The sequence below is a fragment of the Melanerpes formicivorus genome, unplaced genomic scaffold, assembly GCF_026170545.1.
Source record: "Melanerpes formicivorus ecotype bairdi unplaced genomic scaffold, bMelFor1.0.p_v2 SCAF_17, whole genome shotgun sequence".
NCBI classification, from domain to species: Eukaryota; Metazoa; Chordata; class Aves; order Piciformes; family Picidae; genus Melanerpes; species Melanerpes formicivorus.
The window spans coordinates 5,710,031-5,728,719 of NW_027142369.1; the positions used below are offsets into that span (position 1 = coordinate 5,710,031).

An 18,689-nucleotide genomic window follows, 5' to 3' on the forward strand; every position below is an offset into this window, starting at 1 on the left:
AAAGTCAGACATATAAAGATTTTAATCACTTCTTTATGGATGTGTAACTTGCCTTATTTCCATTCTCCATAAGTTAAGATTTGCCTCAGCCTCAGTACTGAGAATTACCAATTAAACTGATGTGGTGAAGACAGTAAATGCATACTGAAGAGACAAAAATTACCCTTTTTATACCAAGAGAACCTCCTCTACTTCTCAGAACATAGTCCCTCCTGAGCAGGTACTTAAATATCAAGTGATAAGGCCAGAAATGCACAAAACCCCTCAACATTTTACTGTGAGGCCAGAATTGCCATCACAATCTCAAGATTGTCTTTCCCTTCTCCTCCTCAGCCTTATTTCTTAGCTTTGTTCTCTCTGTGTAAGACAGCTTTAATAACTGGTACTAATGTCAAAGCTACAGCTTGTGGCAGAGGTAAAAAAACCAAAAACCAAAAACCCCACACTGCTTATTTTGTGCATTGCTTCTTGAAACTTCTTATTAAAGGTATGATGTGCTACTGTGACCTGCTATTTTATGTGCTGCTACAAAGAAGGAGAGGCAAAGCTTCAAGGAGCCATCTCTAGCAACTTTCATACACCCACTTGCAGGATTAACCACTTTGTCCCAATAAAGATCAGCAAGTTTGCTTGATCTCCTCAATGACATCCTTCTTTTATGTCCTTTTTTCTCCCCTCATCACTCCCTATTGAAATAAGCTGGCACCTCCAGCCACAGACATTTTTACAGGATGCTTCAGCTTCACTTTTGTCAAGTGTAATTACAAGCAGATGGGGAGAAAAGCTAACCAACAGGCCTAAGGAGGATTCTCATGTTTTTGAAAATGTGGAGTGGCCTGTTGATTCGAAATGCTCCATCTTTTCATTTCTATGTTTTGCATGACATTTAAAAGTTGCCCTAATCAAGTAAATCTTTGAATCTAAGAAAATTCTGTATCTAATTTCAAAACACTGCTTTTATTAATACTCTATCTCACATCACACCTTCTACACATACACATACAGAATCTGTGGTGCATCAGAAGTACCACATGAAAATCAGCTCTTCTCTTAAAGAAGATCTACTCTCTTAAGAGATCTACTAGATCTAACGCACACACACACACATACAAACCCATCTATACAAGGTAAAAAAGTATAAAAGATCATCCTTCACTACATTCAGTTTAGGAAGGATGTTGACTTGCTCAAACGAGTCCAGAGAAGGGCAACGAAGTTGGTGAGGGGCTTGGAACACAAGCCCTATGAGGAGAGACTGAGGGAGCTGGGGCTGCTTAGCCTGGAGAGGAGGAGACTCAGGGGTGACCTTATTGCTCCCTACAACTACCTGAAGGGGAGCTGTAAACAGGCAGAGGTTGGTCTCTTCTCCCAGGCAGCCAGCACCAGAACAAGAGGACACAGTCTCGGGCTGCACCAGGGGAGGTTCAGGCTGGAGGTCAGGAGGAAGTTTTACACAGAGAGAGTGATTGCCCATTGGAATGGACTGCCCGGGGAGGTGGTGGAATCGCCATCACTGGAGGTGTTCAGGAGGAGACTTGACAGGGTGCTTGGTTACATGGGTTAGTTGATTAGGTGGTGCTGGATGATAGGTTGGACGCGATGATCTTGAAGGTCTCTTCCAACCTGGTCTATTCTATTCTATTCTATTCTATTCTGTTCTATTCTATTCTATTCTATTCCCATTTTCAAACTTGTGAATTTGAGGTAATGATGAAGAAAAGCAGGAAAATATTAGAATTACACTGCATTCAATGTGCTGTGCAGTAGTTACCACCTTGCAACTTTTGCATGCGGGATATTTAAATAGTGCTGAGTACTGACCTATGCTAATGCATACGCACATGGCTAAACTACTCCACTGTTATAATGGACACAGAAGCAGACAACTTTTCAACAAACCACTCTTTGATCTTCTCCTGCTCAAGATTAAGACATCACTACTAGCAGCACTTTTTCTTGCCAGAAGCCAGGGGGAAGCTGACAACTTGTCCTAAGTTTCTTTCCAAAGCATTTTTTTCCTCACTATTATAAGTAACTGTCCACGAGCTTTTTGATCTGATAAAATACAGGAGTTACTTCATCACCCCCCTAACAACTTTAAACATTTTCCCTAGGAGGAGTGACACACAGCAACTACTTTATAGCACTGCTTGGGCACGAAGGCCCTGTGATTCTCCACATATCACAGATTGGCAAAGAGCTGCATGCAAAGGACATGGAAAGATTTCAAAAGCCATTTGACAGAATTTTTCTTAGAATTTTGTTGACATTTTAAAGTGTTGCATTGTGACAAATCTATAGAAAAGCTTTCTTTGAAAGATCTAAAGCAGCATCTCATGAACTAGGTACTTCCAAGAAAAAAGTAACAATCATTTAAGCCTTGGAATCCTTTGTTTGACTTACTATCATTCCATATTACACCTCTCACTTATATTCTCCTAAATAGCTATCCTCACCTAAGCTTTAAGCAACAGATACTTAAAAGCATTCCTTTAATGATATATATGCATTTAATTCATTTATGCAATAAAAATTTTGAGGACCTGCTCTGTGAGTGCACTGCAGCCAGTAGATGGCTTCAGTTCTTCAATCTGGTGACATTATTATTCCAAGTTGAAGACCACAAAGGTGTGAAGACACTAAATTTCATGTTCTGGACTACTGTAATGAAGACTTTTGTAATGAAGACTATTGAACATTTTGGAACCCCAATGGACAACACACTCACTCTGGAGAGTCTGAAGAGGCAGTAAAATTTTCCACTTTTGATTTTTGTCACAGCTTACTTTTTAACACAAATACATACGGATATATATTTATGTGCGCATACATGTACGTACACAAACACCCACCCTCCATAATTGAGCAAGTGTTTGAGGATCTCACTTCCCCTGGCACATTCCAATGACATTTTCTCTTCCCACAATTGTCACTACTGCTCTTCCTCTTCCCCTACCTTCTAGTCATCGATAGAACTCCAGCTGTGAAGCACAGAAGGACGTACTTTGTATTTTCTACAACCAAAAGATGGCACCTATAGAAAGCAGGTCACTTCTAAGGACTTGTTGTGAACTGTTAACTGTCTAGCATTAAAGCTGAGAGGCTCATTTAGGCACTCTGTAATAAGTGTAGAAGAAACATGTCAACTCAAGTATCCCACTTCATCAACCACCTTTAAGGTTACAGAATGAAATCTCAGAGTAAAAAGATAAGCACTTGGAGGTGGTCCCACCTTAAATAAGGAAAACTACCATCAACTACCCTATGCCTTTGTCAGAGGTAAGCACATCAGTATCAGATCGCTACATAATAGCATACAAGACTGCAAATCTGGATTGAAATGCGGTCACTAAAAAAGATGCCTTTAACTGCCTGTGTAGGTTGCTGCATTGAATAGTGCAGCCAGGCTGATGCTAGCCAACAGTACAGACAGTTCCTCATTGCTTAATAAGACGGTGCTATGTTCATGACTGCCAAAGAAATAAAATTTGAACACTCCAAAGAGTCCTGTCATTATATAATCAGGTTATCCTTACATTTGCAAGCAAAATTACAAATCCCAATGAAGCACAAAATCCCTATAAGAATAACTTGTGTTTTCTTGGGTAATACCTACAAGCTTCAAACACCTCTGGAGAGACTCTGAATTCAGACTGTGAAGTTTTACAGTTCACTTTTACAAAGAGAAATAAAATTCAGGGGAAGGGAGAAGAGAGTGAGAATTAATTGTACACTGTTGGGTAGAAACATGCTATTTACTTGTGAATTTCTCTAAACTTACCTAGACTGTGAATACTAAATGTAAGACTGTGACTTCTACCTCATTTTAGAACACACAGAAGACATTCTTGCAACCTGACACCATGGGAAGAAGGGATATTAAATTTCATTAATCTTTCATTCAGACTGGAAACATAGTAGCAAAAAAAAGATGATTCTAAACATGAACAGAGCAGCAACAAAAAAACAACAGCTTGTGTAGGTAAAATGGTAGCCAGGCAATCAGGAGAAGTGACCATACTAAGGAAGTGTGATCAAGATTAGGTCAGGCTTGCCATCACAGATTTCAATGATAAAGTTTTAAACTCATAACCAGAAGCAAATTCCACTCGCACCTCCTATCTAGGCTGAAGGCACGCTAGTTTTCTTCGCCCCACCTCACCTCCTGCATTGTTTTCTTTAATAAGCTGAACCAGGGTAGAAACATTCCAGGGTAGAAAAAGATATTTATTGTACTATTTTCTAGAAATAATTTTATGTTGAGTAAAATCTGTAATACTAATAGTTTCTGAAAAATTGATGTCTTTATGTTTCAACTTTTTATATACTTATGAAATCAAAAAGAATAGACCAGAAGGGCTAGGCCCTAGAAAAAGGTTCAATTAAATTACTGGGACTCCTTGGAGTTAAGCAATTTAGGTACTTAAATTTGATCAAGTCCAAGACTGCATTTTCATGAAAAGAACAAATTCAAAAGACATTCTCACAGATTAAAAAGTAAAACAAAAAACATAACCAAAACCCACAAAGCTGAGTCCACTTATACCAGACATTGCCAAAAAGCCCACACACATGCTGTATGAGAGAACTGGGCAGATTTACATCACATGCAAGAAGTCCTCATGTGCTCCCTTCCCACTTTAATCTAAATATTGCCCAGATTTACGAAGCATCCTTTTGTCTCTGCTACCACTTCGTTCTCTTATTTCCTTGACACTGTTAGAGAGAATGATTAATGCCTGTCTAAAGTTTACTAGAGGACTGTGTTGGTGGGAAACAGCCAGTTCCTTCCAAGACTAATGTTAGAAACAATCCTTGACCAGTTGTCAGTGAATGCTACTGAAGTCTTTCATACAATGTGCTTGCTGACTTTGCGCTGCACACCAAACCCAAGCTTAAACACAGCAGACCAAAGCAAACATTTAGGCACAGCAAATTCTAAGAAACCCACGGCATACAAACTGCCACATTCCTCAACACACTGACCCAACTTACAGTCTATTAATGAGTTTTCTAAACTGAAGTGGCACTGCCACCTTAAGACACAATGCCAGCATTACACAATTTTCACTATACGGCAGAAGAAAAAAATTTAAATTGACTTCACTTTCTGAATTGTTCAGAAAAAGGATGCTAATGCAAGAAGACAAAAAAACCCACAAAACTGCACAAGAAATGCACTGTTTTAAGTAATTTTATCATGCTATTATTATTTTTCTCAATTAAGTAGCAATTTGGCTAAGCAATTTAGCTTAGGCTGAGCACTTCAGCATTCAATAAATTGCATCATGGTGAATCTAGTGCAAAATTGCACTACTTTTATACCTTTTAGCTTTCAGGAACAGTGAAAATACTTTTGGTACCTAGCAACACTTACTGCAACATCTACATATAGAAGGACTTTTAAAAACATACATAAAAATATCATGGGATGACAGCACAGTTAGGATATTAATTGAGGTAGAAGTCTTGTCAAGCTAGCACAAACTCTGAATAATTTAAAGGAGCCAAGCCATCCTCTTATTTACCTACCACTGTGATGCTATGCACACCAAAAAATTTTAACTTCAGACAAGAAAACTGATTGTTTTTAAAAACTATTGTATCACTGTACTAGAAGAAGCAATCTTACCTTTAGTAGAATATGCTTCAGCAATCATCCGTAGCCTATATGGTGGCACTGCAGCTAGTTGCAAGTCATCAACTCCAACTCTGGCATACGTGTTCAGAGCTTCTTTGTAATCACCTTCCACATAGTTTAACTTGGCCATGATTAGGTTAGCTTCTTGTAGGAATTCTGGCTAGAAGGAAGAGGATTAAGAAAGGGTTTTTCTCCCTGAGAAATGACACGTAATTCTTTGTGATAATTATTTGGTCTGGTTTCTGTATATATTCACAGTAGAAACCCTTAGGATATCTCTTGTAATAAAGTAACAAGCACACAAAATTCTGTCTCCATGTATTACTGCAGTAGAAGATGAATCCACAAAATCTCACTCCACCAAGCTACTGAGAAGCATTACCAGTCATTTTATATACTCATATACTTATTTACACATGTACTAGAAACACCTCTCAGTCATAATCCAGCTTTGCCAGGTCACAAAATCATTTAAAGACAGCCTATCATTACAACCCTTCCAATGATTTGTTCTAACACCACAAGCACAGTTGGAAATAACATAGCATCAAAACTTAATGATATATGTTGCACAGCCTATACTTGTTTTTGAACAATTTCATAGTAGCAGTTTCAAGAAATGTCTTGAAAAAAAGATTCATGGAAGAATGAAGAAAGAAAAGGAAGATAAACTAATACTCCCACACATTGCAGGAAAGAAAACATTACAGGTGACTGTAAAGCAAAGTCCTTCTGATCTCTCAAAAGATGGACACTGAGCACAGAAAAGATAAACTGATGTGGTAGTTATGACAGTTAAAAAGGGAAAAAATGGTCAAGAATATCAAAAGGTTGCACAGAAAATGTTCTCTAGTTATGAACCTCACTTTCCATACCTGCAAACATAATTTAAAGAACATTTTCTAAATACTTAAGAGACTATTACAGAGATTTGTGAAATGTTACATATTTAGTAACACTTCTAATTAATGCACTACATAGAACAATACAGTTACATACTGCACGAAAAACTTCCAGAGAATGGGTTCTAAACATTTCACTTATGCATCCCAGAAGTCAATGACAAGTTTTTTTATTCTTCTAATGAAAGAAGATTTGAGAAATTTATCTGGAAAATCCACAAAAAACAAAGAGCCATGAAACTCTGATGACGATGTTCTGAGAGTAGAAGTGACAGTGAAAGATCACACAAGCACTTTCCACACTTTCCTCCAAGCTCAGCAGAGCACTGTAGCCAATTTCAGCTTTTCAAATTCTCACTCAGGCTGTGACCTACCTTTAGGTTTCCCCTGTCAAGTGCTGCCGTGAGATGTTTCCTGACCTCAGTCAACTTTGGCCGGGGGCCCCGGGGACTACTACTCTGTTTAAGAATATTGTCCTTCAAAAATTGTTCTAGTTTGGACTCCCCAAGAAGTAGTTCTGCCATGTCATCTGTAAATAAAGCCAAACACATTAAATATTAGAAATCATTTTCTTTTGCTAACACTTCAGTGTAGGGAACCGCTGCATGAATCTTAAATAAAAACTAACCAAAACACACACAGCATCAAGTATTCGGATTTAACACAAGACACATGGTAATTTGTTTTACTTTTCTATTTATCTTTCACATGCCTGATTCATTGTAGAATCAAGTCTTCTGCCTTCTAAGCTACAAAGAATTGGAACATTAACCTGAAGTCAGTATATCCCCCTTCCTCCTTATAAAGCAACACTTGGTTAAACAGCCTCAAGTAGCCTTCTGAACATGACAAGATAGTCTCCTGAAATTTCCTTTATCAAAAAAATAGCCCATGTTTCATAAAATGCTTATAGCAGTTTCAAATATAAATAATTAAATTAATTGATGCAACTAATTTAAAGTCACATGGTCCTCACATTTTTGATTACCAGCCCTACGTGGGAGATACAGATAAAAACGGAAATATCGCTCAGACTTTGTTAAGGCTCCAGCCCTCCCAAGTCTGTGGAAAAGTCAATTTCTTTTCACTTTTCCCATTTCTTAGGAGGCTTATCAGCACTTCTTAGACATAAAGGTAGAACATAATACCAGGCTGCCCAGCAAAGTTGCAGCTAGCACATTTGCCAGACTTCAAGAACCTGGACCAATCTAGAAACACATAACTTATTTTACCAAAATGTGTTGAGCTCCTCTAGTGAGAAGAGAGCCGTAAAAGTCATCACCTCATCATCTGGCATCAGGTCATGTCCTGCAGACAATGTCTGAATAACCCAAATTTGAACTAATAATAAATAAAACAGATTTTAAGAAGGGGAAAGGCAAAAAGAAGAGTTCTCACCAACCTATGACCTATGGTACTGTCCTTGGAGGTCATGGGAAGGGACAAATAGAACAGGACATGGGTAAGTCATTGTTACCATAGAGGAAAAGCTTTTGACTCCAGATGTATAAAAAAATGCAACAGCATTATCCCACCTTTTAAACACAGCAAATTTCAGTCTTCAGTTGGACTAGTACATGACTCATGTACAATGTCATTATACAGTAAGCTATATGGACCTGTGCTGTCCTATAATACAGCCTATCAAGTAGACAGACAAAAATAACTAAGTTTCTTTTCTTTATTTAAAACCTCCAGCTAACTGCTGACTCTTAAACCACAACTTCTTAAAGAGAGAGCTTAAGCAAGCAGACAAATAGCAAAACCATCAAGGGAGTGCTCATTTTCCCATTTATATTTTTCATTTGTTCTGGGAAATATAACCATGATAATCTGGACATTTATTTGTTCTCGGCTACCATCCACTTACATTTTACTGTTTAAACTCTACTACAATAGTAAAAGATCTCAGCATGCAAATAAAGACAAACCATGCCACAGGTGCAGCCTGGTTACCAGCCTGTGTAAATTTCTTTTAGACTATAGTTGCCAAATTCATCGATATTGAATTTGCAGTAACAGTTCTATTTCTTTGCCCACCAGTTTCTCCTGATGCTTCAGCTGTACTAATCTCCAGATCAGAGAACACCAAATAATCTGAAGTGGTATGTTCTCCATGCACTTTCTTCTTTTAAGGGCACCTTTCTGACTCTTCACAGGCATTTTATTTTGCTTAAACTGTGCACCTTCTGCTCAGTTTATTTTCACAGCAATGTACTGTGGATACAGCTTTGATACATGCTAGCCAAAAATGTTGGTTCTTTCAAAGGAGGGGGAAAACAAATTATCTTCCTGGTGAAGCACTACTTTAGAGACATCTGAAGAAACAATGATATTATTCTTTCAAACACATATTAAAGGTGTACAGTTCCCATTTAAAGAAAATTAAAATAACTACAACTCAACAACACATCTACAGTATAACAATGAGATCTTATTGCCCATTACTTTACAACAGGGGGATAAAAAGGGGGGGGGATACCTATTTAATGCTTATACAGCAAATGACAGCCTGACAACCATTAGTAAGTCCATCATACAATTTGTACATCTCTTTATAAACTGATCAATTTCTTTAAGGTTGACTGAAATGTTTTAATCTCAAACATCTGATGTACACTTGAGTTTGACTGCTCTTGTTTTGTAAGAACTTTAATAAAGTGTTTTAGATACCGCTGAGGGCACACTGCATCGAAGGTTAGCCAGTCTCCTTGCAAGCTGGAAATTTAGTGTTTCTGAACAGAACTAAAATGAGATGGTTCTATAGCAAATAAGAATTATTTTGGTAGTACACAAGAAACCCATTGTTAACTGCATCAGGAAATGAGTGCATTAGAGGTTTTTAGCACTTGATCTAACAAGACTGAGTATATTTATGACTTAATAAGGCTTGCAGAGTCCTTTGTGGACTCAAGAGGAAAGAAAATATTTCCTTTACTACAGCACAACTTTTACCCACATGTTATACTGGAGCATATTAGAAAGCAGGGAAAGATGCAGTAAATACTTGCAGTGTAAGAACCCAGGGGAACCACACCAGGCTTTGAAATTCCTTGTCCATAGCCTCCCCTGCTCTACCGCCTTGCAGCTGCAACAGCCACAAGCTCCAGAGTCAAATGCGCTCCCCTAAAAAATGGCCCAAACCAGAGACTCCAGACTGCCTCCCACCCCTAACCATAGGCCAGGACTCCGGCAGGCTCAGAGACTGAAGCCTGGGATGAGGCTGGCCAAAGGCAAACAACCACACTTAGCCCTCCAGAGAAGCACAAGACAGCCAGCCAGAAAACCAGCCCTTTTTATGGCACCCAGCTCATCATCCTGGACAACTCTACTCATCTGTAATTTGCACAGTTGCCATTTTAATATCATAGGCTCTCAGAATCATTTGAAATTCTTCTAACCCATTACACCCCAAATTCTAAATCCTCTGACAAAATAAAAAATAGAACCAGTTTGTTCCCATGCATTCACAATGTTATTGTTGTAATTCCCAGAAATTTTTAAGCAATTTACACTAATTTTTTTAGTTTTTCATTCAAGTCTGTGTAGGAAAAATTAAATGTACTAAGTGCAGAACAAGACATAAAAGCATACTTCAACATTAGCACAGGCAACTCAAGATCACACCCAATTTTGAGCATTTCCACAAGTTACAAAACCTCTCCAGACACCTTTCCCAATATAAGACTGTTATTTTTTTTCCTTGCTATCCACTCCCCTATTGCTTCTGATACCTTCACTGTGCATTGCTGAGAGGAGGCCACCTCCACACTCAAAGGTGAGAGCTGCAGGGGTGGAAGGGAGGTTGCAGCAGTAGGATCCATTCTTAGTCTTCCCTTTCTAAGATTTAACAAATGCAACTCTCTTAACTGTTTCCCTGAGGTTATGTGATTTCATTTGGATTCCTTGCTAAAATCAGTGCTTTGGCTCAGGAGCTGAAATAGTATCAAGGCGGTTTGCAATGGAAAAAGTGAGATCTATCATTGATATTCTTCAACATTACAAACAGCAGAACATCAAACATGCCAAACGAAAAAGTATCATGCAAGCCTTCAATTCCACATGCATTCCATTAAGTAGGTCTGAAAAACTCTTCTGGCCCACACTCCTATAACAAGTATTTCTTCAAGTTTAATACAGTGGATGTACTGTCATGGAGAGACAGGTTAAAAACACAGCTAGACTATGCACCAGCTGCCAGAGGTATTTTGTGTATATATACTGCAAAATTGTTACAAAAGCAAGTGAAACAACTAGTTTAGATGTTAGCAGGTATCTTGAAGAACAGGTTGGACACTAGAGAAAGAGAAAATAAACCTCACACTGTTAGGTGTGAAAAATACATTCCCTGAAGCATGAGGATTCTTAAAATGAAGCGCTGAAACCACCCTTATTACTAAAGAGGAAAATAAACATTTTGCCTATAACCAAAGAAGAGCACTAGAACATACAAGAGCTGAGTGTAGCCATACTCCCTCTCCATACTCAGTTGCACAACAGCTGTACCACAAATAGGAAGAACAGCTCTAAAAGCTCCAATCCTCACTCATTTGAGAAGCCAAAGTAGAACAGGACAGGCATAGACAGGTACAGATCTAGCACTCTGCAGAAAGTTTGTAAGATTATTGCTCTCATACACAGCAGAAGTTCTCACACTGGGGAAAGTAAGAGAAGAAACTGCCTCTGGAAAATGTAAATTTAGCCTCTCTCGTTTCCCTCTGTCATGTCCCCCATCAATATAACTTTCTTTGCTCTGACAATGACTTGAAAAATTATGATGTAGTCTCTAAAGACAGGACACAGGCAATAGCAAAGTCTTAACTTCATGCTGGTGCATACTCTGAAACCTTAAGATGAGAATCAAAATAATTTATAGCACCCAGATATTTTTTTCCCATTGCTGATGTAAGTCAGAGTCCATACAGGTCTTGAAAGTCACTAGAGAAGTTGACTCCACAGCCTCTCATATACAGTACACCGCTCAGCTCACACTTTCCCTACATCACTACTGAGACAGAACCACAACAAAATGTTACTGTCACACTGGATTTCATCACAGAAGCACTGCATGCACGCAGCTGCTGATGACTAACACTGGAAGACAACAGGTTCCATAATGCAAACCATAAATGCTACTGCAAACATAGACTTTTCTTATTTACTGAGTCACTTATCTGCTAAGACAGTCAGTGCCAGAGACTGGCAACAAATTTTAAACCAAATTATGACTGAGAAGGTGCTTTATTAACAGAGCATAGGCTTGAGGAACGCAAACCATTCCGTTCCCGTAAGATTGAGCCTCAATGGTGCTTAGAACAAAATTCCAATTCCGTGGATATTTCTGAAAGAAACCATTTATGAAAGCACAGTTCCAGCAGAGCTTTTAATCAGTTTTACCTATCCATTAAGACATCCTGAAATAACGTAAGTAATGTTGGAGAAGAAATTGCTTTTTCTTCCAGCACAATGTGAATATTCTAGATTATATTCTTCTACAAATATAATCATATATGAAGACAGAAATAAACTGTGCAAGTTTTCTAGATACCTGGAAATCTAGCATTCTTTCAGACAGTTTAGATGTTTCAGAAGAAAAAAGCCTATCAGAAAAAGTTTCAATACTATGACAACCCGTTTCCCACCTTCAGAAAACTGAGATAGTTACAGGTCAATATAAAATTCTTGATCAAAGGAAAACTGCCCCTTACCCACCCAATCTTCTGCTTAGAAGTTCAGCAGCAGCAAACACTTAGCAGAGTTAGGGGATATTTGATGACTTGTATTACAGCTGCATTGAAAAACCATTTCCTAACTGAAGGACAGCCTAGCTGCCCATTTGTTTCTGCAATATCACAGTTATCACTGAAATAATCCACCTGCCTAATAGAATGTCCTCTACTCGTAATGAAAGACAAATCTGACCACCTTGGAACTACAAGACAAATGAAAGGATGCTTTAGGTGAAATTGCGAGTTCTGTTAGCACTGAAAGCAAATAGGTCCCTTCCAACCCCTGACATTCTCTAATTCGACACATGCAAGCTGCTTGCTTTCAGTTTAGTGAAAGCTTAGATACAAAATGCCTTGAGAAGAACCTTGTGCAGCCATTACTATCCGTCTTTGGAACACAGATCAACCCTAACTGATTTCAAAATGAGAATAAAGGCTGGCATAAACATATGGTGGGGGGAAAAAAATGCGTATGATGACATATTTTTTAAAACAGTGTCTAAAAATATCATGACAGCTGCTTTGCTACTTGATTTTTAACATCTGCTTATTGAAGCAAAATTGTTACCACATTATGAAGATACAAGAGCAGTTACTCACCAAAAAGCAGAGAATTGAAAGAGGATTAATCTTCATTTATCCTGAGTCAAGAATAATGATGAATACTTACTAATATTAGTTTAATACCACAGTCCATCTTGAATCATCCATGAAACACATGCTACAACGCAAAATAATCCATCTTCTGATGAATGCTACCACAGGCTCCAGGCATTTCTTGAAGAACCCAGGGGGCTGTAAGCAAGCTAGCTGAGAAGACTCTAAATTCCTTTCTAAAAGTAAATTTAGGGAGAAAGGGAGAGAAAGGAAGGAATGGCAATACTTCTCCATTCTGATGCTCCTAATCTTCCTAGAAAAAAAATAGCTTGGGAGTGAGAAAGGAAATTCCTGCTACTCAATGTCTAAAACTGTTACTTTCTCTAAAGGTAAAATTGAAGGCTCAGAGTATCTGAAAGGCTACATGTTGCATTATTTTGAGGATTTTTCCTCATACTTCCTAAAACATTACCATTACACCTAAACCTGAAAGACAAACTTAGCAGGTTTTTTTCCAGGAGGGGAATGCAGCAAGAAGGGTCTCAAAGGGGTCAATCATTCCATATAATACCCAGAAGAAATAGAGAGTAAACTTTCTGTAAAAATAGCTTAAAAGGAGAAAAATCTTGAATCCTGAATGCAGAGCTGATTTCATATTAATCTGGCCAAAAAGAACATGAAACACTTGTTTCCTAACTGGGGAAAAGTTGACCATATTCTTAGAACACATTTGCTTTGTTCAAGATGCATGTAACAGTCACTAAATGCATTGGCTGCACCTGAAGAGGGGTATTAGCAGATCTACAAATGCTCATTCAAGTAATTCTGACCAGAAGTTACTTAAAATTAATACTAAAACTAATCTTACACTTATACAAGTATTACATTACAGAAAAACCAATATATGGGGGGATGGGGTTTTAGTAGTGGGGAAGGGGGTTACAGGGTGGCTCTTGTGAGAACCTTCTAGAAGCTTCCTCACTTCCAAGCTGGACCTACCTCTAGCTAAGCCTGAGGCAATCAGCACCTCTACAATGACTTATTTAAAGGGGGGGGATGGGGGGTGGGCAGAAAACCCTGGGCAAATTCTTTTGTTTTGGAAAGGAGGTGGATGTGAGAGGAACAACTCTATGGATACTGAGGTCAGTGGAGGAGGGTGGGGAGGTGTACTGAAACTGAGATACCTGTGCAGCCCATGGTGAGATAGCAGGCTGAGCCCCTAATGAGGATGCTAATGGTGGAGCATATACTCACTTGCAGCCAACCCCTGTAGGACTCCAAGGGAGGGCTTTGCCTGAAGACCATAACTCAAAGGAAAGTCCATGCACTAGAGCAGTCCATAAGGAGCTGCAGCCTGTGGGAAAGACTGCAGAAGTTCATGAAGGACTATCTCCTATCAGAAGTACCCTGTACTGGAGGAAGGAGTGCCAGTGACAACGCAAAATGAACTGACTGTAACTCCTGTTCCCTGTCCCCCTGTGCTACCTGCAAGTTAGACACCTGGCAGCAGAGCTGAGCCTGGGAAGAAGGGAGAGTTGGGAGGAAGGTGCTTCAAAGATGTGGTTGTATTTCTCATTATTCTACTCCAATCTAACTGGTTAATTGGTGGTTATTTCATTGTTTAAATTTAATTTTGAAGTTTCCCTAAGTCGAGTCTGCTTTTTGCCCATGACCATAACTGGTGAGTGAGCCCTCCTTGTCCTCTGGACTTGAGAGCCTTTTGTTCTATTTTCTCCTCCCCAGTGAGGGAGCTGCTGCATAGTGCTTTGTTGCCAGCTGAGTGAGCTTAAACCATGACATGGATATACAGATGTCACTTACAATTCCATCAGCGTCTACCAAGTAGCAAGAATTCACAGCATTACAGGATGTTTGAGGTCAGAAGGAATCATCTAGTCAAACACCCCTGCTTCAAGCAAGACCAAGTAGAGCAGGTTGCCCAGGATTTTGTCCACTAAGGTCTCTGGGGACAACAGAAGAGAAGCTAGAGAACATATTCAGACCAATAGGCACCACTGGCAGAAAGGCTGCAGGCTGATGCAGACAATACACATGTAAAACCAGAAACAGAAAATACAGAGTCAGCTGCTTAAAGAAACTTAACTCTACTTATGAACACTTTTAATTATACATGGTCATTCACTTCCCTGCCTCTTAAGTACACAGGGAGCATGGTACCCTTTTACTGTGCAGCTAGGTAGTATCTAGGCGATTTTCCTGTTTGACAGCCAAACCTCACTTTGAAGAAAAATGTTAGAGGCTTCTTGGATTATTTATGCATATGCAAATTTACTTCCAAATTATCACTACAAGAGAAATTTATTTTATGAGGGCACATACTAAGAACAGAAAATTGCAGCAATTGTTTCAAATCATATTACTTTTATGGCTTTAAAAATAAATAAATAATTCAAGCTCCCAAATTTTGTGGGACCATCAGAATAGTAAATAATCAAGCCAGGACAGTCACAATGTATCACCTAGATACACTGATAAGTTTATGTTTGAATCAAATTTCACCCATTCAGCAAAATACAATGTAACACCAAGAAATAAGAATGTGGGTCATACCTAAGACTGGGAAGCATGAAGTGTGGGAAACTGTTTCACCAGGGTGCATCCCGATCGAGGGAGGTTCTCCTCCCCCTCTACTCTGCCGTAGTGAGACTTCACCTGGAATATTTTGTCCAGTTTTGGGCTCCCCAGTTCAAGAGCAACAGGGATCTGCTTGAGAGTCCAATGGAGAGCTACCAGGATGATTAAGGGACTGGAGCATTGCCCTATGAGGAGAGGCTGAGAGCCCTGGAGCTTTTTAGTCTGGAGAAGAGAAGACTGAGAGGGGATTTAATAACTCTTTATAAATATCTGAGGGCTGGGTGTCAAGAGGGAGGGGACAGGCTCTTCTTGGTTGCACCCTGTGATAGGACAAGAGGTAATGGATATAAAATACAGCACTGGAGGTTCCACCTCAGCATGAGAACTTCACTGTGAGGGTCACAAAGCAGGAACAGGCTGCCCAGAGAAGTTGTGGAGTCTCCTTCTCTGGAGACGTTCAAGACCCATCTGGATGTGCTCCTGTGCAACCTGTGATGGATTCTGTGGCCCTGCTCTGGCAGGGGGGTTGGACTTGATGATCTTCGAAGGTCCCTTCCAACCCCTAATATCATATGATCACCATCACATTTGGAACTGGGAACAGTTCAAGCAACCACATTGAGGGCAGATGATCAAAATTTACCTTTTCATTTATGTTTTGTTTAGTTTACAAAGAAGAGCAAAGAGTGACTCAGAAAATGGGAAAAGCACACACTGAGATAGCAAAGAATTCTTTTCAATCTTGCTTCTTGCCATGATTTGTTTTTCAAAGGACAAACCAGTTTTCCAGTTGCTACTAACAACAACAGAAAAAAACCTACTCAAAACTATTTAGATGGAAGGCAAAACTAACCAATATCATGAGAACAGTGTCTTCTGTTCATGCCCTACCAAACAGTACATTGCAGTACAGCACAAATTTTACAGATGATAATGAAATCCAACATTTGTTCTCCCAAGGTAAAGAAAATGGTTGACAAAATAGAAGAAATAAGAGATTGAACAGATCCTGACTGCACAACTTCTTATGCATCAGGAATACTTCCTTATTCTCAAACCTCACTATCTAAAGATTTTGGTTAGCACCTTCACTCTCTGTGTATTAACAATCACTGATTGTCAGGACAGAAGAGGGACATTTGTCATCTATGGAACAACCCAAAGTTCAGCTTCTGTTTCCCAGAAGAGGAGATCTTGCAGTTCTCTACCATTTCCAAAATCCAATGACTCACAAAAATACAGCCTCTTCTCTTCTCCTCCACTCAGCTTCACCTGGGAAACAGAAATCCTTGAAATCCTTGAAAGGCAGCAGCCTACACCTGTCACTCTCAGAGATTACTGTCTCAGGTACCTAATTACCAGTTTTAAGACAGAAAGCATCTCTGAGCAACTTCTTTTATGGGTTTGTTGTTTTGGGTTTTTTTAATTCTATCAGCTGTTCTAAAAGCAGTAGGTCCCGCACTTCTGCCTCTCCTTAAACCCAGCTTTAAAGCAATCCCATTACAGCCTTGAATTAATGCACAGCATTGTCTCCACATTAAGGTAAAGGGACTATAACTAAATGGTGAAAAAAAAAAAACCAAACCAGAAGTGTGGCTGGAAGCTGAGTCCAGGCAAACATGAATTTTAAATTAGGCATACTTGAAAGATAAGCACCAATTTGTTCATGTAATTAACTGCAGAAGAAAAAAAAAACAGAGGAGGGGCTACGAGCTGTAGGTATTTTCACATCCTGGTTGCCTTTGCAAAAGTTTTATGGAGACAAAACAAGTTACTGGGCTCAGGTGAGCTGTATTCAAGATTTCTCTAGAGCCAAAAGGGACTTCCACCCACTTTTTGTGTAAAAAGAACAGCTTACATCTCTTTTGGGGAAAAGGTGAGTCTTTTGTGAAACGTGGCAACACTTTCCACCTCAGGACTCTGTGTAACTACATAACAGGTGCCAGCTCTCCAAGAAGCTGTTTGCACCAGGGCTCTAGAACCTAACAAGCGCAAGGCTGAAAAGACTACTCCTTATTCTAATAAAGGGGAAGCTCTAATTAATATAACCAGGGAATTAACCCACTTAAACAGGGAACTTAACAGTGGAGACCAGCATTTGCCAAATACTGTAACACATATGTCCTCTTTTATTTCCTCATTTCTTTCAATGCAGCTTAAGCATTTAGGATCGACTTTCATCAAAGAAACAACTACTAAGTATCTGTAGGGTCAGACCTCAATCCTCTCATCTTTTCCAGATAACATAAGCACATGTTTCTAAGTCCTTCCTTTGCTTTATTGCCATTTACAGCTTTCACAGCAGGAATATCATCTGTAGAGCAGCTGTATGAAAACCTGAGCTGTTGATTAATCATTGTTAATAGACCATTTCTACAGAATATTAATATGGGTGGCAAACTTAGTAGCAGAGTGCTTATGGCAAGCAGCTTTCTTCCTACTACAGAATCACAGATTTTATAGACTTCTTATGCAGTAATTACACAGGCAGTGATCAAGAGAATTATAAAGATGATGAATTATTTGACAAAAGTATTTGATTCTGGTCTTAAGATTTATGGCTCTATCTCCAGGGGCCTGTCTATTCTGCGAACAGAATGAACATCTCTGATCAGAACAGCTTACTAATAACTGCCACTATGCATTATGCCACACATTTGCTGACACCAGAGAAAAGCCTAGATTCGGCACTCTTCCTCCAGAGCCTGGAGCAGAGATCAAGTGCTCTCCAATTATTAAAGACCTTGATACCAACAAACATAGCAGTAAATCAGACATCCTCACTTCCTCCAATTTATCTGAACATCCTGCCACTTTGCTTTTTGACAAAGTTACTGTCTTCAGTTGTTCCTTATCAGATCACCAATTAAATTGTGTTCAGTGAAGAGAAAACTGCAGGGAATTTAATCACCAAACTCTAAAATTTACAGGACAGATTTGTGGGAGAGTGAATGGCACACATTGGGCAGGGTTAAGGACCTTCTGTCCTCTTCTTTGCTACCATGCCAATCAAACTCAAACAAAACTGGTATCAATGATTCTGAATTTATGTTAATGAACTTATTTCTCTGTAGAGAAGTTAATATTAACCTTTAACCCCTGACATTAGGTTAAAGGAACCTAGAGCAGCTATAATACAGGCATATTCTGTACACTGATCAATCAAGCTACAATTTCTTCCTATAACTTTTAAACAATGCAACAGAGTGCAGCGAATTCAACATT

The 18,689-nt window shown here is 39.1% G+C and overlaps 1 protein-coding gene across 7 annotated transcripts in view; it reads right to left on the minus strand.

Moving 5' to 3' along the window:
• Window positions 1–18,689, minus strand: part of TTC7B (tetratricopeptide repeat domain 7B) — a 118,985-nt gene that overhangs the window by 92,353 nt on the left and 7,943 nt on the right. For all 7 annotated transcript variants that reach the window (XM_068148769.1, XM_068148770.1, XM_068148768.1 and 4 more), the window contains exons 2-3: window positions 6,918–7,072; window positions 5,633–5,801 (exon numbers count right to left, since the gene is read on the minus strand). In XM_068148769.1, coding sequence (XP_068004870.1) covers window positions 5,633–5,801; window positions 6,918–7,072 — 324 coding nt within the window. The remainder of the gene's footprint in view (window positions 1–5,632; window positions 5,802–6,917; window positions 7,073–18,689) is intronic.